The sequence below is a fragment of the Lucilia cuprina genome, chromosome 4 (assembly GCF_022045245.1).
Source record: "Lucilia cuprina isolate Lc7/37 chromosome 4, ASM2204524v1, whole genome shotgun sequence".
In the NCBI taxonomy this organism is placed as follows: domain Eukaryota; kingdom Metazoa; phylum Arthropoda; class Insecta; order Diptera; family Calliphoridae; genus Lucilia; species Lucilia cuprina.
The window spans coordinates 42,555,313-42,578,284 of record NC_060952.1 but is presented as its reverse complement, the minus strand read 5'-3'; the positions used below and the strand labels follow the sequence as shown (position 1 = coordinate 42,578,284).

The window sequence follows — 22,972 nt, the reverse complement described above, 5'->3', positions numbered from 1 at the left end:
TTGACAGAATTATATATCCTTTTCATCGTTTGAGGGCGCACAGGGGATTTGAGCAGATGTACTTCAGTTAGATTATTGTTAAGTATGTGATAAACTAAATACTTAAGTATTTTTGTCGTTCTTTAAGGGAAAAGAGATTCGTTTTCAAAAGTATATTAGAATTTAACTTAGGTAAGATGTAATTTTTGCTTGTTTATAAACTCTTTAAGTTTAACAAATTAGATGTGAACATCTTTATATAGATTTTTACTAAATATAACGTATATCCCAGCAAAAAAAACTTCCAGAGAAGCAAACAAGAAGTAGAATTTATTCCATGGAAGTAATTAAATACTTAAAGAAATTATAATTTTAACACGGTGTTTTAAAGGAGGGATGTCCTTTTTTTATATCAAATTCATTTCTTCTGAAGTCATTCTCGAGAAATTATTTGTAAGTGAAATTGAATTATTATAGAAAAAAAAAATATTATTGCTTCTTTGGATGTAATGATAAATGTAAATCTTTAAGAACCACTTTTTCACTGGTATATTACTGATTTTAGACATTATAACAGCTTTTAAAAATGGTGAATGTTTTGCCTTTATTTTTAACAAGTATGAATGTATAGTCGGGCATAGCCGACCATATGATACCCTACACCAGTCAGTACATATGTTAAAAATGGGGATTATTTAAAAAATAAAGCATTTGGTTTGTTTTTTTTAACTTTATTTCGGAAGAGATTTTTTTAAGAAGGCTCAAAGGGGAGTAGGGCAAAATATGGCCCTATCCTTAAAAATGTAGGGGGAGTTAAGTCTTCTTCAATATTATTTATGTAGAATTTAAAAGTGTTATTAGTGTTTGTAAGTGAATTTTGACCTTTAAGTCATTTTCTGGAGGGGAGTTTGTATGGGGGATAGGGTCAAATGAAGCCCGATCATTCCAAAAATCGGTAGTGTCATTTAAAGTTCTATAAAACTAAGTTTTGTCGACTTTTGTTAACATAATAGATCATTTAAATTAATTATAAGCCAAAAGGCCCTATTTGGGGAGTACGGTTTTATGGTGGCTAGTCGAAATAATGGACCGCTTTGTCCTTGGACCGAGAGAAGCGTGTGTGCAAAATTTCATCCAATTATCTTGAAAATTGCGACCTGTAGCGTGCGCACAAAGTTTACATGGACACACAGACAGACAGACAGACGGACGGACAGACGGATGGACAGACGGACATAGACGGACTCCCCACTATAGTGGTGTAGGGTATAAAAATATATACGTATGTACAAATTTTGAGAATTTTTTCTTACAGAAATATTTTATAAATTATTTAAAAAAATTTAGTAGATTGCTGAGATATCACCCGTTGAAGTTAGCGGTCAGACGTACATCGTTAAGTCAAATTAGAAAGTGATTTTGGAACATCCTCAGATAGGAGTAAACCCGTTATTCATAATAATATAATAATATAATAATATAATAATATCCTTCGAACTGTAATAATCTAGAATAAAAATATCATGAATATAGCGAAAATCATGAGTTGTCGAAATGTAGTGTAGGTGAAAATATTTCAAAGAGGAAAAATATGATTTTTAAAATAAAGATCAGATCTGGATAAGGCTAACATGGTATCAGGGTTCTGACTTTTTTAGAAAATTACCCGCCTGTATTATGAGTGGGTAATGTCTTAATAATAGTTAGTAATGTGTCCAATTGTTGTTATGAAGAGATATTACACTTTTTTGTCAATGTTATATTCAAAAGCGGTATTTGCATTCATTACAGGGTCCTGGTACTGATCTTAACAGATTTCAGCTAATACGCTTAATTAAAACTTTGGTATAAAATGTTTATTTTGATGTATGTATGTATATTGATCATTTCAAAGGATATCGCAGGATATTATCCTTTTTGGCATGTAGTGACATCAAATTCTAAAATATAACCATTTAACGCTCTAAATAGAGAAAAAGTTAAACATAATCTTGGGACTCCGGTGTACATATTTATGTACACGCAGATAAAAAACATGGTTCGGCATGGTTAGGATAACTATTATATGTTTTTTGTCAAATAAATAATGGTAATTATGTAAATATATTATATTATTTATTTATATCAGTTGTATGGTTTATCCGTACTAGATCGGATTAAATAAATTGTTAATCAAACGCAGTGTTAAAATAATTGTGAAAAATAAATAATATCTAAAACTATAATAGTAATCTATATTAAATTCAATAGAAATATAAAAACATACAAAAAAACATAAAGAATTAATGTTTTTGTTCAAAAGAAAACTAAAAAATAATTAGAATTTACGCCGAGCACATTAGATTAACCATATTATGTTTCATATGTTACCATAATATGATTACTTAAAGCCATGTGACTACTTGAAACCATAATTTGGTTACTTGAACACTTGACATTACATGAAACTATAAAATGGTTACATAAAACTACAATATGATGCTACAACATCACATTGTGATTAATAAAACTTTATTATGATGAAATATTCGGACTATATTTAATCATAATATGATATCTAATTATACTAATAGTGATCATTAAATGATATTTCTTGATAGTAAAAATGATCACAATATGTTTTAACTTTAACCATAATTCTAACAATAGTATGTTGCTCTTAGATTATGGTTACCACAACTATATTTTTTCTCTGCGTGTAGTGTTAAAATATAAAAGGACGTACAACACTTCCAGAAACATGCATTAAAGTTCATTAGCATATAATGGGTGGATAAATACAATACGTGAGAAACACTTTATTTGCCTTAAAATTTAAATTCTAATAGAACTGCAGGTAAATGTCAATGTAAACAAACTTTATGAAATATGTACATATACATATGTATATATGTATGTGTCAAAACCCAAGTCATAAAGTGTAGACAGAGATGGCACCAATTAAATTTAAAAATTGTACCACTATTAAAAATTTAAACATAGAGACACAGTAGACCCATCAAATTATATACATTCTGGATCTTTATTAATGACATGTTCATCTGTATGTTAAAAGCACGATATAGTAGATTCAAAAAGAGCTAGGGTGTTAAAACTTTGCAAATATGTTCACATACAAGGAACGTCATAACTGATGTACATAGAAAAACCAGTATATCGATGTAATTTATATGGAAATTCTATGAGGTCCATAATTGACCCTACACCTATAACGTCCTCGTCTTACTTTAAAATTTAAACCCGTCTTGAAAACTCGATTAAGGCAATTTTAATTTTGACATAAATATATTTTATACATTATATTTTATACGAAATCTCTCTACAAAATTTTATGTGAATTGCTTTAAATCTTTCTGATAGTTTTTTAAATCTCTCCATAATTAACCTTCCCCCAAATAACAGTCTCTAAAATGTGGATATATTGATAATATATGATAAATACAAGTTCTAAAAGAATCTGAAATCAATATCTTTTTGCAAAATTTTTTGAGGATCGGGTTATAACTGACTCTACACCCAAAGGTCCCTGATATACTACTGGATAACTTTAAGGCTTAAAAATGGAATTTGCCATAAGATAAATTTATATAAAAATTTTATATAACTGACCCAACAGTATTATACAACAACTTTAATAGTTTGTATATAAGATTCGACATAGCCAAACAAGTATGTAATTTCTAAAATTCAGAGCTTATTCTAAAACGATTAGTATTTTTGCCACTTTACCATCTCTGTTATTATGCTATATAATTATAACAGTGTACGATAGACAGCAATGAAAGTGTGTAAAGTAAATAACGGAAATGAAATTTCTGCTGTATATCTGAGTGTAAATAAGTAAATATGTATGTATGTGATTGCTTATAATTAAATATATCAAATAATTCTTTATGTTAGTTCTGAAATTCATCTTCTAGTCATCATCGTGCATGGAAAATGTTTGTTTTGTTTTATTTGTTCCCATTTCTACTTTTAAAAGTGCTATTGTCTGTCTGTCGTTGTTGTTTGTTAAATATGTTTAACTTTATGGAAGGATACATTTATGTTCATATACATACCATGTATGTGTAAACGTTAGAGTGTCTCTAGAAAAAGCCTTATTAAGAATCTCATGTAGGAATATGTGCCTCTTAATTGATGCTTATTAATGTCCCAACAAAAAAAGAATTTCCAAAGAAGCGAAAAATTAGAACTTACTCCATGGAAATACAAAAAAAACACCTGAAGAAGTTATAATTTTAACATAGACTTGTCTTAGGAGGGTGTCCTTTTTATTTGATTTCCAATTTACTACATTTGAAGTCATTCTTAAGAAGTAATTCTTATGTTCTTTTTGGAAAGTTATTAGGAAGTAAAATTGTGGTATTATATAATACAGGCGCGGATCCACGGTAAAAAAGGGAAATTCCTTAAACCCGAAAATTTTTGATACAAAATATACAATTGAGGAAAAACCAAAAAAGAAAATAGGTAAAATGAACTAAAGTTAAACCTCCCCCCAAACACTCGAGCTAGATCTGCGGCTAATATAATATAACTAATTTGGCTCAATTATATTTACATAAATAAATAAATTACATGCATTTTCAATTAACTCCAAGAAAAATTGTTTAAATTCAGTGCAAAAAATTACCTTCAATTTAAAAAATGGAATCTTTTCGCTTTTTGGAAGTAAATACACATCATCTTCACAGAAGGTAAAAAATTCATTTAGTGCTCTTTTGAAATGGTGATAAATGTTATTTTTTTGGAAGAACTTCGTTTCCTAGAAAAAAGTGTTTCACGGAACACTCTAATCTACATAGTGTGAATGTAACAAAGTTTATTTTGTCATACGATACATGTGGATTGTAGGTGTACATATCTATGTATAGGTAAATAATGTTTAAAATGTAAACATAAGTGTATGGAAGTGTAAATATACTACATAAATGTATGAATGTGCGTATGTGGGTAAATTTAAGTTGGAAGTAAAAATTTCACAAAATATTATATTTCAAATGAAAATTTTTGAAAAATATCAAGTTTGCAATTTTTTAAAGGTAAAATGTAAACAAACTGTATTTATCTTATATACGTATATACTACATATATATGTATATAGTTTCCATTATTATATATGTAAGAAAAAAAAAGGATTTATGTCACTCGAATTGCAAATGTAATCAATTTAAAGTAACAGAGATTTGTTACTTTTTAATTTAAGTTTTTTCTTAAATCTTTATAGATTTAAATTTAAAATCAATCATTTTACAAAGTAGATTCAAATTTGTATTAAAATAGATTTATATTTATTTTCATAATTCTTATATTTTGATAATAATACTGACACAGCTAAATACTTACTATTGTGCAGTAGATGTTTTAAATAACAGCCTTAAAGTAGGCTATAAATTTACAATTTTATTAAAAATTTATTGATAAACTTGATTGGCTTGTCTCAAATTGATACTGAAAATGCCTGATTTCGAAATAGTATTTAGTATTAAATAGTAATTTCACGACCATGCTTTTACTTTATCTGTGATATAAAAATTTTATAAAATGATTGGAAAATTTTATTGAATATGTGTTCGCCTCGTTTTGACGAAAACCAATAATGCTTTTAATAATTTTATTTAAAAATAACCATTTCAAAAAAGTCTTCGATTTTCGAAAATCACCAGTAACATTCTACTTACACAAAACTAAGTTTTACGATTTCGTATATAATACGAAATATTATTTAATCAAACTCTTTTCTAACATTTGTTGTAATATTTTGATCATAAATTTAAGCGAAATTAAACATAATGATATTATTAAGTAAATATATGTCACGAAATATTTTCATTATATTAAAGCAAAAATTAAAAAAAAGTAATTTTAAATGAACACAAGTGTTTGCATAAATAAATATTTTGTAAATTTCACCAAACTCATTCCAAATAAACATTTATCAATTTATGAATTTTTTGAGGTTAGCAGCAATAAAACATACATATTAAATACAATTAATTTTAATTGAGAATATTTTTTTAGTAAAATTTTTATCAAATATTTATTCTTTAGAACAAATTTACATAAAAAATGTATATGAATTTTCGAATTATACAAATCTTTAAATGCAATATAAATAGCTTATAAACCCCATTACCACAAAAAGTTTCTAAACAATTAACCAAATTTAAATATTAAATGTTTGTGTTAAATTTGAAACCTTAAATAAAGAACTTACCTTCTTCGGCAGCTTTCTTTTCTTGACGTCTTTGTAAGACGACCTTTTTGAATATAACGGCTGCTGCTTCAACTGCATTCTGTATTTCTTGTTCTCCTAAAGTTGTGGTGTGTTGCTAGAAAAAAAACAACAGATAAAGTTAAAAATGTATTAAATTTTTGTCTACTTATTGCCTCAGATACATTTAGCAACAGAAACAGGAATAAAAATAATTGTCTATTTTTTTATGCTTCAACTCTGGCTGTATCTAGTTGCTGCATTTGTCTAGCAGCCAGGCAGAGTTGACAATGAAAGCTAGTCCTTCATAAAATTCTCCAATTCTTAATTTTCAACATTTTATTTTTTGTTTGTTTCTTTGATGCTTTTGGCTTCAGCTCACCTTTGAGATTTGAGCATTTGTCTCTGTTCTATTATTAGCGGCATCATTGTCATTGTCAGCAGCAGCATCATCATTGTCATCATTTGGGTCCTTTGAGGCAGCATTGCTTGACTTGTTCTCATCTCCTCTGGGGGATTTGGATTGTTGATATTTTTCTGTAGTTGAATATTGTTGGTTTGTTGTTGTTTTATCTTTTGTATCTAAATTAAAGTCATTTTGCTGTTGTTGTTGTTTGTTATCGTTTGGTTTTTTATTCGTTTTCGTGCTTAAATCGGAATTTCTTCTTTCGTTTAAATAAGATTTTAAGTTGGCACCTTAAACGGAAGTAGGTAAACGTAACAAATTAAAATGTCAATTATAAATTGAAATTATTTTGACAAAGATAGAATAGAAAATTTGTAGCAGGGTTATGCAGAAAGGATTCTCGATCCTATCAATATATCATTAGGATCGAATTAATTTATATTTAAACTATTTGTGTTATAGAGAATATATCGTCATATGAAATCCAAAAAGCCATAAATCACATTAAACAAATTTTTCAGGAGAAGCAAAAAACCGTATAGAATGATAAATAAACCGAAAATGTTTAACATTTTCTCAAGTTAAGCTTATTTCTTATTGACAAATTATTATTTGAAGAAGAATTTGCGGTTTTTGTTTTACTTACGGAGATATGAAACTTACGTCCTTGTTTTGTTTTTTCTGAAAACCAAAAGGTCCTAAGTCACATAAAAAATAGTAAGTTTTAACATTTTCAACTAAATTCAAATCAGTTTTTGTAAAGATTTTAGGAAATTGAAATTTTTCTTTGAAAAAATTCTAAAACTGATAAAATAATCTCTAAATTACAAGGATTTGCTAAAAGTACCATTTTTGTTTCATTTGATGACAACTTATAACATTTCACAGTTTCGAAGTTAAAAATTCAAAAGAATTTTAAAATTTGCATGAATTTTAAGGTAATTTTAAAACATAATCTTATAAAATTTCTTTGATAGGGACGTTGATTTTATTTGTAGGAGTGTAAAATTTATCAGGAACATGTATTTTGATACGGTGCATCATAATCAATCAAAAAGTCGATTTTGATTTTTTGTAACTTACGGATTTTTGGATTTCATATGATATACTATTCATACATTTCTTTTTCAAATATGAAGGAACCTTTAAGATAATTATGATAACAAAATCGATGACTGAGTTACAACTTACCTTCTTCACTTTCGGTACCTTTGCTGTTACGTCGTCTCGGTGTTGGTATTTTAGTGTTGGGTCGTGTTTTATCAAAAAGATCAGCCAAAGGTTTAGGACTGGGTATTTTAGTGGGTTCTTGTTTCTTGGGAGCCTAAAACAAAACATTATTATCAAATCAAAAATATTTAATAAAAAGTCTAATTGCAAACCTGTGTATCCTTTTCGGGATGAGATAAGGATCGTCTGGTCGTAGGCTTGGGTACATTTGATATAGCTCCCGAATCCTCAGATATTGAGCGCATTTGTTCAGGCTTAGGTCGATCGTGAGATTTTTCTTCTACGGTTGCCGTAGCATTATCATTTTGTGTCATCAGACCTGCTCCAGTTGTTGTTACATTTTCAACATTTTGCCCTGCAGCTGCTTGCAATTGAGAAAATTCTTCTTGTGGTATCTGCAAATCTCTAGATTGTCTACGTCTTAAACGATTGTGCATAAGGGGAGTACGTGGCAAAGCACCACCGCCAGCTGTCAAACTTGGACCTAAAGAATGTTGTGCCAATGAACTATTGGTATCTGTATTATAATAGCCATAATTTTGATCATGAGTCAACATATTTTCAGCACTATGCACAATGGGTCTTTGATATGGTTGATAGCTGCCATCATCAGAACCATCGTTATAAATAATGCGCGGCTCACTACTAAAGCCAGTATTGTAAGTTTTCTCATATTGTACTTCATCCGATTCCAGGAAACTACTGGTACTATCTCCAAAGTAGTCCACATACTCGGGACGTGTATCTTCTTCTTCGGTGACATTTTGAAATTGGTGAAACTGTTGCTTGGCCTCGCCGAAAGTACGTACATGACTATCAGTTGGATGCCCCACCATTGATGATTCCTTTAAACAATCCTGTCTTACCAGACGGCTGGGTGAACGACTCATAGAACGACCAGCTGTGGGTATTTCTGGCAACAAACGACGAGATTCTGTATGATGGGTCTTGGTAATGGAATACTCCTCATTGCTGTGACTGCGTACCTTTATCATCTTGGAATGATCACGATTGTGATGTATATTAACACTTTGACTACTGGAATAATGTTCGGCCGTACCTACCACTGTGGGATCCGAAACTCCAACGGCTGGTACATTTTGTTGCGACAAAAATGGTCGAGGATTTTGTACATTGGGAAAGAGAAAGTTTTGCTTTTGTCTCGGAGAGATGGGTAGGAATTTTTGAGACCCGGAGTTTGGCCCGTGTACTGTCAAAGAGTTGCTATTGAATGCCTCTGGATTTGGTAAAGTTTGCTGGCGCATGAATTCGGGTGAACGTCGGAACTGTGGAGACGTCTGACGTTTGGGTGGAGATGTGGGCAAAAGTTTAACATGTTGATCGGGATTTGGTAGTGTAGCTTGGCGCATCATTCTGGCCTTAGGTATAGTAGGAGCATATTCCAATTCATCGGTGGATGATTGTGATGGCTGGTGCTCATAGGGCTGTGCTGATTGTTGTTGGGGAGGCGTTTGAAAATTAGTGGTTTGTGGCAACATTTTTCCCCGATGCATGGGTGAGGGATAGGCGGTAGGTGGCGAACTGCCTAAATGCATTTGTTGTCCTTGGTTTTGACCAGGCTCAATAAGATTACAAGGAAAGGAAGTTTGACGCATAAATGGTGGATAGCGTTGTTCTCCTGGAGAACGTTCGGGAGAGCGGCTGTAACCGCGATTGGGTGATGTTGACAAATACATCGGTGGTTGGCATGGGTTTGCCGGTAAAGTTGATTGTCGACGCACCTGATATTAATAATTTAGACATCTTATTAAACGTTTTACAATAGAAATTACATGATTCAAATTTACCTGTAAACGATGATGCGTAGGTTGTGTGGGTTGTCCTGCTGTTTGTTGTGGTTGGGTCTGTTGTTGCGTAATTTGAACTGGTGTCTGCTGCGACTGTTGTATGTAGTTATCACAATCACTTGTTTCAATATTAATAATATCTTCACTATTATAGGCCGTTGGATATAGCGAGCCTTTTTGCATTTGATGTGGAGATGTAGGGGCAGTAAGATTAACACTATTATAATTTTCTAAATTCGAACCACTACCACTGAGATTGGGATCATTATTTGCTAAAGATGTGGGTAAAGTAGACTGACGTAAGACACGACGTTGAGGATTTACGTGATAGGCTGGCGATGAACCCGACGAATTAACTCCTATAGCACTAATTGTTATGGCACTTCCCGTATTATAGTTAATAATGGGATGATTGCGATGCAACGAGGGCTGATGATGCAGATTATGTTGTGGGTGATGACGAACATCCAATGAGGGATAACTACCAGCTGATTGAGCTTCAATGAGATTTTGTTGCTGCGGATAAAGATTGTCAGCAACAGGATTTTGAGCGTTTGGATTATTGGGATCGTCCTCGGGATCTAATAAATAGATAATAATTATTATTAATGTAATCAAGAGCATTGTTAGGTAAGTTTTTAGCTTACTAGATATGGTCCAAGAACGTCGTATACTTTTCCTTAAAACGTCACTGGTGGGTAAATGATCTACGGCGCCACAGGATCCTTTTAGCCAATCTGTTGAAGCTGCTTGTATTTCCCTGCAAGTTGAGAAACAATTGCATTTGAATATTAAAAATGAAAACATAGTGTCTCTTTTTTAAATTTGTTAAAATAAGATGTTTTCTGCTTAAACTTAAGCTGCGTTTGATATGAAATCTCTATGCAAAATGACAGCATGAAATCATGCGAGTAATAAACTGACAAAATAAACCAAACATCCGTTGAAAAATTTACAAAATACATCTATACAGACATACACATATACATACATATGAATACACATTTAAACGTTTTAAATAAATTAAATACACAAATGCGAATGTAATTTATTAACAAACCAACCCAATATCATTTTTGGGTTTTCAGACTGAATGAACTTAAAGCCAACAGCAATTGTCTATAATGTTAAGATGTATTATTGTTGTTGTTGTTGTTACTGTTGATGCTAATAAGCCAAAGTAACAAACAGCAACAATTTGTAATGCCAAAACATGCAATCATAGATTTAAACTTACGCACACACACAATCTAAAACAGTCAATCAGACAGATTTAGATACATTAACAACATCTCATTTATTAACATTAGAAACATTTGTACAACATCATCAGCAAATACATACATATGTATATGAATATGAATGTAAATATGTATCTAATTATTGAAATTAAGAGTTAAATAATAAACATTTTATAGACTTCATTCATAAATGTGCAAAATGTTTTTGTTTCTTATAATTTTTTAAACAAACTTTACCAGAACTTTGAACGAAACGTATAACATTAATCACAGTGATCGAAAACTATTTATTATTTTTTTTCGAAACATATTTTTTAAAAACTCCGAGCTTAGAATACAAAGTTAAGATATATTAACTAATAAGGGCCCTATGATCGGACCAGGATCTAAATAAAATTCAAATTAATTCATATTTAAAAGAAAATGCCTTCCTGATAGAATTATGTATATTTTCACTTGATCAGTAGAAAAGAAAAGATTACATAAAATTGTTATGCATAACTTTTTTATTTTAAATATCAGTACTTTCTTTAAGTCCGATTTGTTTTGTCTGTCACTGTTAATGGTAGATAGTAGGAATACTTCCATATTTGGGAGTAAGTAAACTTATAACACGCCAACACTTTATGGGTTGGAAGCAAGCACCTTCCATCTGTTAAATATCGGAGTTTATTAATGCATACATTGACACAATTACCCGGCAGTTTTTAAGCAATTACCCATTAGAATCATGTGCAGAATCACCTAATTGAGCTTTTTAGTTAATTGTGATTTTGAGGTCGATATTAAGATTCTTTGGAAATTAATTTAACCGAAATTTAGAAGTAATGTTTAAGAAATTTTCGTGAATAATAAGAAATATTATGTAATTAAACCCTTTTATAATTTTAATAAAGTATAAAGACATCTTTTTCGTAAATTTAAGCGAAATTAATCATAATAATATTAATAACAATATAATTAAATAAAACTTCAGTATTTTTTTGTATAAAATTTAAAAAAAGTATAATGTAATGTATTAACTAGTTTCATAACGTAAATGAAACGATTTGTGTGGATCATAATTTGTAAAAATTACAAAAATTATTTTAAATTAAATTTTTTTATTTCATTTTTCTAAAATTATCTTGCAATGTAATAAAATATTTCATACAATTTCGTTTATATTACGAAACAACGAATCATTCTTACAATGTACGACATTTGTAAGATAGGTTTATGTATATAAGTGCTAAAACTTGGGGAATATTCTTCTAAGATACAAAAAAAAATAATGAAACTCAGTCCAAATATATTGTTCTAGTAAGATTGATAATTACCTAAATTGGTCCACTTCATAGCGAGAAAAAAGAAATATAAACGCCTGGTACCAAATTGTTTCCAATTTTTCAATAACATCTGTTGTTAAAGTACGACGTACGACAACACTCGTTGTCTAAATGTTAACAAACGTAATAAGCTCACTATTGACAAACAATCCGTTGTAAATACTTTGACAAGGGATGTTATTAAAAATATATAAACACTTTGGTGTTAATTTGCTACCAGGCTTTCTTTTTCTTTTTCCCTCTGTAAACTTGATACGAAATTTAATATAATTTCAGTGTCAACTACTTTACGAACTGCAGGGTAATAATCGCCCTCAACCAAATACAATTTATATTATTCTTTGCTAATAGCACAAACATTGGCTACACTTAATAATTGCATTTGTTTAGACTAACCAATTTTGGCTTTTGTTATTTTGCCATTAAAAATGTTATGATTTAATTCTCGATGAAATGCGCATCATTTTTATTAAGTGGCATTAATTTGATAAATTCATACAAAATGCAGATATTTGGCATTTTACTTTTAATTCTTTTAATGTGGGTTTTAATCGTATTTACATTCTTGTGGGTGATGTTTTAGCTCAACTAATTGTCTTAATAATTAAATGAGTATACCCAGCAAACAGTTAGTACAATTGACAGATAATATTAAATAAGATTTTGTATTGTAGTTTTCTAATTAATTAAAAATATTAAATACCATATGTGACAGTTCTTGTCTTAGAAAATTTTGTATTGAACAATTGAATAATTTTTCTATCCTGTTTTAACTATGTTGTTAAACAATAGGAATGACAAAATTTTGTCGTTAAAATGTCATTGAATTGATATACTTATGTAATAAAACAATTTTAACTTGACTGAATCAACCGAAAATTTCGACATTTAAGGAAAATAATTCTGTCTTAAAGGAATAATTAAATTATTTATAACACTGCTGAATTAGCGTGATCATGTATATATACATACACGCAGAGAAAAAACATGGTTCGACATGGTTACTATAACTAAACTATGTTCACTGTAAAAATATATTGTTATCAAAATCAAATAATTGTTATTTAAATTATATTTTAACAATAATGTTGTTACTGTAATCATTTTAATGTTCATGGCAATTATAAATTTGAGAATGATTCACTGTAAAATAATTATTTTTTTCAATAACTAAATTATAGTAACAATGAAAACATATTATGTTACTTACAGCCATTACAAATAACCATTATATGTTATGTTGCTATAAGTTATATAACCATTGTATGTTATGTTGTTCTATGTCTGTTAGTACAATAACAAAACAACTTTAACCACACACCTCACACATATTATTTTGTGTGTGAGACAATAAAATTAGTTTAAATAATTCTCATTTGGTTTATAACATTATGCATGGGTTTATAACATATGCATAGAAAAATGTAGTTATGTTTTGTGAATTAAATTGAAATTTGTGAATCGTGTCATGTATTGTAAGTTTTTACTTTTTGCATTTTTAGAAACTGAAATTTTTCTGATTCAGTAATCAAGTTAAATTTGATTTTGATGCATAATTCTTTAACGAAATTTTGATCAAATTTTATCATAATATAGACATGTATAACAAACAATACTAAAGTAAATTAAAATATTATTATAAAATATTTCAATTGTATTTAATAATATTATATTTTAAAATTGTTACAGTAACTATAATATATTTAGAATGAAATCATAATTTTAATCATAATATGTTGATCTTAGAACATGTTTTCCACAACCTTGTTTTTCCTTTTCGTGTATGTGTGCAATTTTATTTACATACACACACACAAGTTTTGTGTAACTAAGAAGTTACACCTTAATTTCTTTGTTGTTTAAATATTAAATTCATAACTGACTTGTTTTTGTAAGATTTTATAGACCTAGTCATAATTTACACCTTAAACAAATGACAACATTTAATTTTTTTTTACTCCACATAAAATTAAAAAAAAAAAAATAACAACAATAATAATTAAATAAAATGTACCAATACATAATATAAAAAAAGCAACGCGTGTACTTAACATCATGATCTTGTCTAATTAACAATGAACTTTTGTTTTGTCTTACAACCCAAACACATACAGTGTCTTTTTTTATTAGTGTGTTAACTTTTATGGATTGCAATGGGATGGTTTACAAACACGTGTTGCTAAATAACAATTTAAAATAGACAAACAGACACCAACGATTAAATATACTTGTACATAAATATTTCTAATGATAAATGTTTAGTTTATTGTATAAAATCACACAAAACGTTTTTGTTTATTGTCTATGAACATAGCACAAGTTTTATATAAATTGCAATGTTAATTTGTTGTGGTAGTTTAAGATTTTGATAAATGTTTAACTGATGGATAACACTGACGGAAGTGATGATTTAATATATGCATATAGTATATCGCTTATTTGCTTGAAGACACACATAACTAAATTTTTGTGTAGATAACTATATAACATAACATCCCAGCATAAGAATAACATTTGTCACCACTTTAAAAGTAGCACTAAATGATTTTTTACCTTCTATAGAAGTAATGTTTATTGACTTCCAAAAAGGCGAAAATAATACATTTTTTTAATTTAAGGAATATTTTTTGTACTGAAAAGTTACTACTACTAATGCTAGTAATTTGACTCAAATAATATTCTTTGGAAGTTTTTTTTTTTGGCTGGGATAGAACCAAAGAGCTCTATTTTTGAATGTATGTCAAATCTTGCTGTTGGAAGTTTTATACAAAAATAAGTAATAAAATTGGAGAAAGAAGAGATCCTTGTGATTGAATTTATCTTGTACTTGTTTAAAGCGATCCTGGAGATATATAGAGCTACAACTTTACTTTCGAAAAATTGTGAATACAATGACATGATTTTTCAAAAGGAATAGCCTTCTTAGATCTCTTATATATTTGCATTCTTTCAACATGCAGGAACTTTCCCCGGCAAGATGGAGAAATGAACCAACTTGTATTCAAACGAGAATGATTTGGCAAAAGCTCGATAAGAAGCGAAGTATCATCTTCTGAAACATCCCAACTCAGCAGAATAGAAACGTAAAAAGACATGGAATAATTCACAATGACTACTACAGTTTAAAATATGAGAAAGAAGTGCAATCAATTAAACATCTTCTATGAAATTGCTTTGTTTTAGGAGATATCCGATTACAAAATCTGTAACATCGTTTTCTTGAGTAAACCTCAGAATTATCTAAATTAGACTAAATAACGTTAATGCCTTTATCAGCTATTGCGGTTGGTTTAGTAAAACAAAGTCAAAATTATTATGAGCTTTTCAAGTCTATGACTCTCTCCTCAAAATCTGTCTATCCCCACCTCCAACCTGAAACTACCAGTTTCTTTATTTTTTGCTTCTTTACTATCGCATCTTAACACAACTTTCTCTTTCCTATTTATCCCTTTTAATGTACTTATAGGTATTACAAAGGGTCTAAAAATATATACGCAGCCGCAACATGCAGATAATTCAACTGAATTATATAAATGAGGGAATGTTAAGTCAATGGAAGAACATAACTTCCTATATTATACATTAACAATACATCAGAATGGCCTCTAAAGAACTACCCTGGAAACATTATTGAAGTACATGAAATGTCAAACATGTTTAGGTTAGGTTGATAGGAGGATGTATACTACATTAAATCCGAAAAAATACACCTAGGCCACCGGGCCTGTTTAGCGCTCCAATTCATAAAAAAATTGTTCACTGAATGTATTATTTTTCCATTCCAAGTGGCCTTATGGGATTCTTTCTTCCATATTTTTAATTCAGCTTTTGTTTTGTGTTTGTCAGGTTAATTACATCGAGCTCCTTTCCCAAACATGTTTAAATGTTAAAGAGTTTAGTAAGGCGAATATTTCATAGAACACAATTCCATAAAGTATTGCCAGTACCAGTAAAAACTTGTTAATGATTTGCAATTGTAACCACTTGACTATTAACATACTTTTGAATGACTACTACATATCGTTCTGATTAAATGGAAGTACTTTAATAACTTCTTATTAATAATGCTTGTGTAAGAAGAACTTGAAAATGTATAATTTTATCTCCTTACCTGGTAATGTAAGTTTTTACTGTAATGTCTTCTTTATTATTTTAAAATTATAACTTTTTTAATAATTTTCAATAATAAATTTAAATTATTTTCCACCTTTTCATATAAAACAATACTATTTTCAAATGTCAAAAACTTTACATAAATAAATTTATGCAAATTTTCCATTTACAAATATGTATTTCAGAATAATCTGTTAAGTTTTGAAACAAATATTACAAACAACGTACACACGCACGCTCAAAATGCAAAGAGTATTTTCCGATGAAAGCTTTACAAATAAATTTAAAAAAAATAATAATAACACAGACATTTAAAGTTTTGCATACAAATCGAACAATTTGTATAGTTGGGGAAAATGTTCAAAAAATAACACACACGTAGAAATTACAAACAAATAAGAATTTTTACACAAATACATACACAAAAAAATGAAAGTGTGATATACATATATATAAAAAGAAAAGGTAAAAGTTTTCAAATACGCACACACATACATACATATGTACACACATTAAATAAGTTTTTACATGTTTATTTGTTTCATTTGTTGTTTTTATGTATTTTGTGTTTGTAAACTGCATTTATGGTAAAATGAAAATGTATATGAATTTGTTTTTTTAGTTTGATGGTTTGAATGACACACCACCGCCACAACATTGACAATTTAACAACAGAAAAATATGTAGCAAACAAATAACTTTTTATGTTGTTGTTGTTTTTATTCAAACAATGTAACAAATAAATTGCATTAAAAATTTACCAAAGTAGCAGCAGCAACAACAACATTTTATAAACATATAGAAAGTGTAAATATCAAAGTTTTTATTTTTTTTTTTTGTAAAAAATTGTCAGTGAAGACTCAATGACATATAAATGAGAAAAAAAATGAAACACATTACACTGACATTTTACTGATGGCTGTCGGTTGAATTTACAAGTGGAAATTTTAATGAGAATAAAATGTATGTATCAAATAAAACTTTTTGATATTTTGTTTAAATTTTAAACATTTTGTTGAAAATATTTTATGTTAACCTAAAAGTATGCTTTGCTTTGTTTTTTATGCCGTATGTCCATTAAAAATAAATGTCTAAAACAACAGATTGTTATTCTTAAAATTAGGTAAACATGTTCCTTTTGATTCCATTATTGAAGTCGACCTATGTCTTGGACTTTGCTTGCGTTGGTTTATTAAGCTATTCGTCTTTCGTAATATGTGTTTAATGCCTATTAAAAAGGGTCCATGATAAGATCTAATTCTTCCGAAAAGCCGAAATATTTCAATATCTCTTATATGAAAAATATTATTTAGAATTTGTAAAGAATTTATCTCCAAGTGGAACTTGAACTCGATCCTGAAAAATATTCGATTATAACATAGTTTCAATTTATAATCAAAACTTCTATTGCCCTAGAAATAATTTATATTGATTTATGGATTAAATCTTTCAAGAATCAAATCAAGAATATTATTAAAACAATATTTCACTTAATAACAAGACAAAATATTACTACATTGGATAGGGAATATAATTTAGAACATATTCTTGAAAATAACTAGAATTTAAATATATGATCAAGAATTTTCAGGACAAATGTTTGTTTGGCATTAACACAAATTTTGGGTCAAAATAATTGACATTTAAAACAACTATCTACACACAATAATTTACTAAATTATTAAAATCCAATCATGCGAAACTCAACAAACACATACAATAACAAAAAGTCAAAATAAACAAAAAACGAATAAAAAATCAAACAACTTGATAGAATACAATTATGACATGTTGCTTACATTTGTTTATGACAAACTACACAAACCCAATCGGTAGTGCGTGTGGTAAATTCTCGACAAGCCTTGCAAACTCGCAATTTACAAACGCGACAGGGAGCACCACGATTTGTAATGCGTCCCAGTTCGGTATTACAGCGGGCACAATGGCGATTCGATTCGTTAAGTAGTGGATGAGCGGGTAAATTGTGATTGTTTTGTTCTAGTTGATATTGCTGTTGTTGTTGATATTGCTGTTGTTCCAGCTGTTGCTGCTGCTGTTGTTGATATTGCTGTTGCTGCTGTTGTTGTAATACTAATGGTGAACCATCATATGTTGTGGTTGTTGTACTTATACTACTACTAACACCGCCACTACTACCATTACCAATTAAACCACCGCCAATTTTTAAAGCTCCTTTACGTCTCAACGACAACAATTCGGCACGTAACAACCTAATCTCCATAAAGGTAAATAAGCAAACAAACGAACATTCATACACACAAAACGGGGAAAAATATCAACCACACAAAGTTCAAAAAAATTCCAACATGTAGTGGTTTTTAAATAAAAAAAAATTATTTTTTCCCATCATTTTAAATCGGTTAAAAGGGCATTTAAATATTTGTAAGTGCGTGATCCCAACAGAGTGTAAATAAAATTTAAAATATAGAGAGGTGAGAGATGCCAATAAAATAGAAAACAAATGAAAAATCAGGAGTCATTTAAAGTGCAAGTATTGGTAGTGGTTTGTTTATTATTGTTATTATGACATAAACGAGAAATTGGTGGATGTAGATGTTGTAGTAGTATTAGTTGTTATTGTTAGTAACGAGTAGTTTTATTTTGCAAATGGTAGATGTTAGTATGACATTTATTCAATGTATTTTGTAGTAGTTGTACGAGTTGTTATAATTGTGTTCACGCACACACACATACATACAAAGGCATAAAAAAGAGAGAAAGAGAAAAAACGGAAAGAAAAAAGTGCAGAGAAAAGTTGTTATTATTTAATAATTTTTAAATTGTATTTTTATTATTTATTTTATTATTATCATTTTTAATATAATAAAATATTTTATTTTAAATAAAGAAAGAAATTTTATTTCAATTTGTTTAATATTTAGTTTTAGTTTATTAATTTTTTGGTTTAAATTTATTCATCATTTTTATCGTTTAATATAAACGTATGAGTAACGTGCTTAATATTAAGTGCGTGATCGCTATGTCGTATACTTAATGTTAAATAACTAACTAATTATAAATAACTCATACGCTCGTTAGTAATAGTAAAATCAATGCAAACTAAAAAATATGTTTATGTAAAATTAAAATTTTGGCTTTATATAAATATTTGTGTTAAATCTTGAATTAATGAAAACTGAATATTGATTTTATTTTCTTATTAACAATAAGTGGGTCTTTTATAACTTCTGGTACAAAGTTGTTTTTGTAAGTTTTTTACTTCAAGTTTATTTAAATTGGATTTCAAAACTGCCTTGGAAGAAAAAAATATATATATTCTAAAAGATCTGGTTGCTTATCTAGACAATGTTCTTGATATAAAAGTTTTTATTCGTAAACAGAATCCTTTTTAAACTTTGTTAGCTTTCTGAAGAATTTACAATATTGTTCAAATTCAGTTCTTTGCAGAAATATCAGTTGTGAGAGTTCAGGGTGTGGATGTTTAGTAAGAGCAATTATGACTGTGCTAATTTTATTTAATATTAATATAATATAATATAATAATATTATTTACCCATATAAGATGCATTAACAAAAATATACATTTTGTTTGCACAATACAAAAATATTTTTTACAGGCAAGTTTTTATTATTATAGTTTTTTGTGTCATTATTTTAATATATTTTTGTATTTTTAAAAATAATTGAATTAAATTTTATTTGTTTGTATTAACAATAAAACTGTAAACTAAAGTGAAAAAAACATATATTTTGTACAACGACTTTTTTATAAAGCTACTTACTATGGAAAAATACAACAAACTGTCATAAATTTAACATCAAGAAGAAAACTGGCAGGAGTAAGTAAAACTAGTTTGTGCTGAATATAAAAACTGATTTAAAAAGTTGGAAAAGTTTTTAATGTGAAATAAAGATCTTTGTAATGGAAGAACAAAAATATGTAACAGTCAACAGAAAAGGTAGAACCAGGAAGTATGTGCATACAAAATACAGGAAAAAATATTTATCTTTATTTCATCTCCTCAAGTGGCATTTACATATACTTTTACAGATATATAAATATATAAAATGTAAGGAAAAAGTTTAAAAGAAAACTACACTAAGACTTAAATGGGTTGTAATAAAAAATATAATATTTTAAAAAATTTAGATATAAAAGTAGCGTTAGCAAAGAAGAGAATTACAAATGGAGTAAAGTGTGAATTGGCGACTTTATTAAAAGAAATGGGGAGTTAGGTAAAAGTTTACTTCGATCACCTACAAATAGGGAGTTAAGTAGTTTTGTTTACGAAAAATGTCTATACGCCCACTGTGCTTTTTTTCTAGTTTATAAATTTTTTTTTTCGTTCGTTTTAAAAACAAAATTCGAAAATAATATGTCAAGGCTAAAGAGTAAACACTTACATAATAACTTATTTGTATGTTATTACTAGACTTATTCTAAGTAATACAGATTGTCTTTGAAAGTATGTTGTTAAATACAATTCATTACCATGTTTTTGCTGGGAAATAATACCACAATTCTTTCTACATATTGAAATTTCATCCAAGTAATCATAAATTTCGACCCTATTAATTGTTCCATAACAAGTTTTACAGTAAACAATAGTCCACTTATGCAACCCATATTGTTTGCTTTATTTCACAGTTTGCTAATTATAATTTTGTAATTATAATAAGCATTATGGTCACTGCTGTGGTTTCACTTTTACATTTACATACTTTGTTTTTCCAATTTTCCCCGTTCATTTTATTGGTTATTATTTTAAAAATAACCGAAAAAACCAAACAGCCACTGAAAGCACCATTAACAGCATACAACACAAATACAAACAAACATATGATGGTAGTAACAAAATGTGGCATTATCACGAAACAACAGCAGCGTAAGCAAATATTTAACCTAAAGCCTCACGTTAAAATACACACACACAGACAGACATATGACCAGGTCTTTTACTCAAAAGGTCTACAGGTGTAAGCCCAGCAAATTTTTATAAGAGAATATTATTGTTTCATAGTGTTTTAGAGGAGACTAAACACTGTGAGGAAACTATTTGAAAGATTATGATTGGAGTGCTATTTTTTGATATGTATGATACTTTTTAGATATAAAATGTTTGCAGGGTTAGTTATGTACTTATGTAAAGTTTATACACAAACACTCATCAGTAAACATGAAAATATGTTTGTGTGGATAAAATTGTAAAAATTTACTACCTGATGATTACATACTCTGAAATTTTTAAAAGGCTCTTAAATTGCTTCAAGCCGTTTTCATAAGTATTTTTTGGACTTAGAAAAGTTAAGCGTGAAATCGAAAAATTAACGTTTTTTTGGTTAATGACTGCAATTCACGCAAATTATACAGAATTGAAATAAAACATTTAGGTTATTTAGAAAAGAGTAAGTAAATATATAATTTTCTACAGCGCGTTTTAGTAGAATAAAACTTCCCTTAGTGCTCTATAAGGAGGTTATTTAAGTGATGTAAATAGAGTTTAATATAGTTTGTAAGACCGCCCTGATTTTAATATATATTTATATTAATCTTTAGTCCTGAAATATTTTAGCATTTTTGAGTTGTATTTAATCATTTTTTAAAAAATATGGGTTCTCTGAACGAAATTGTTTTCTTTAGTTCAGGTTGATTTCTAGTTTTTTTATTTAGAACATTTTTGGAGAAAGATCATTAGCAAAATTAATATGTAATTGTAGGCTTGATTTGGGCCCGATTCGTACTTGATTTAATAACATTTGAAAAAAACTCAATACATTTCGTTACAGTTTATCAAATAAGCATTAATCCTTTTTTAGTTTTACATAATACTCTAAATTTAGATTATTTCAATTTAAGCACACACTTTATACTTTGTAGATTTCTTAAAAACAGTTAACTAACATTGAAAATAATTTCAGCATATTTTGTTAAAAGCTAAAATAACCCATTTAAGGGCTATTTATTTTCCATGTATATTTATTACCATTTTATGTAACCTACACATAGCCCTTTTTTAATTACATATTCCGTTTCAGTTAAACGAAATCTTGTTTATTGGCTTGTCAATGTAAAGTATACATACAGGTAAACAATGCGTTATTAAAACACGCATATGTATATAACCCTACACCATAAATGCCGCAAATCTACAAATTTAAACACGCATTCTCTGCATGCCACCCACACAGGATTTACATAAACACACATACATACATACATACATACATACATACATATGTATGTATGAACCGTTGCTTTTATACGTATGAACTTAACAATTTACTTTGATACGTGCAAGTTTCAATACTAACATACTTACGCTTATACACATAAAAACATATATTACCAAAATAACGTTTTGTGTGTGTGCGTATAAAAGAATACATTTACATGTCTGTAAATGACACCATTACAAACTTGCATATTCTTTTATAATTTGTAATTTCTTCTATTACAAATAATATTTGCTACGTTGTTGTTTCTTTTATTTATTTTTTGTTGGTTTTTATTAAACAACATAAAAATACACCGGCTTTAATATTTCAAGCAATTTGCACGTTTTTATTACCTTTATCACCCAGTGTTGTCAAATATGAGTAGCTATATATCACTTTTTATTTCTTTTGTATATTTTGGATTCTTATTTCTACATATGAATGACTCTTAA

The 22,972-nt window shown here is 28.5% G+C and overlaps 1 protein-coding gene across 3 annotated transcripts in view; it reads right to left on the bottom strand.

Annotated features, from left to right (window-relative positions):
• LOC111679321 (serine-rich adhesin for platelets) overlaps positions 1-22,972 on the bottom strand; it is a 143,561-nt gene that overhangs the window by 32,669 nt on the left and 87,920 nt on the right. For 2 of the 3 annotated variants that reach the window (XM_046948328.1, XM_046948330.1), the window contains exons 2-8: positions 18,122-18,553; positions 10,288-10,400; positions 9,641-10,221; positions 7,985-9,574; positions 7,794-7,926; positions 6,579-6,892; positions 6,200-6,314 (exon numbers count right to left, since the gene is read on the bottom strand). In XM_046948328.1, coding sequence (XP_046804284.1) covers positions 6,200-6,314; positions 6,579-6,892; positions 7,794-7,926; positions 7,985-9,574; positions 9,641-10,221; positions 10,288-10,400; positions 18,122-18,553 — 3,278 coding nt within the window. The remainder of the gene's footprint in view (positions 1-6,199; positions 6,315-6,578; positions 6,893-7,793; positions 7,927-7,984; positions 9,575-9,640; positions 10,222-10,287; positions 10,401-18,121; positions 18,554-22,972) is intronic. The other variant, XM_046948329.1, reaches the window with a different exon arrangement.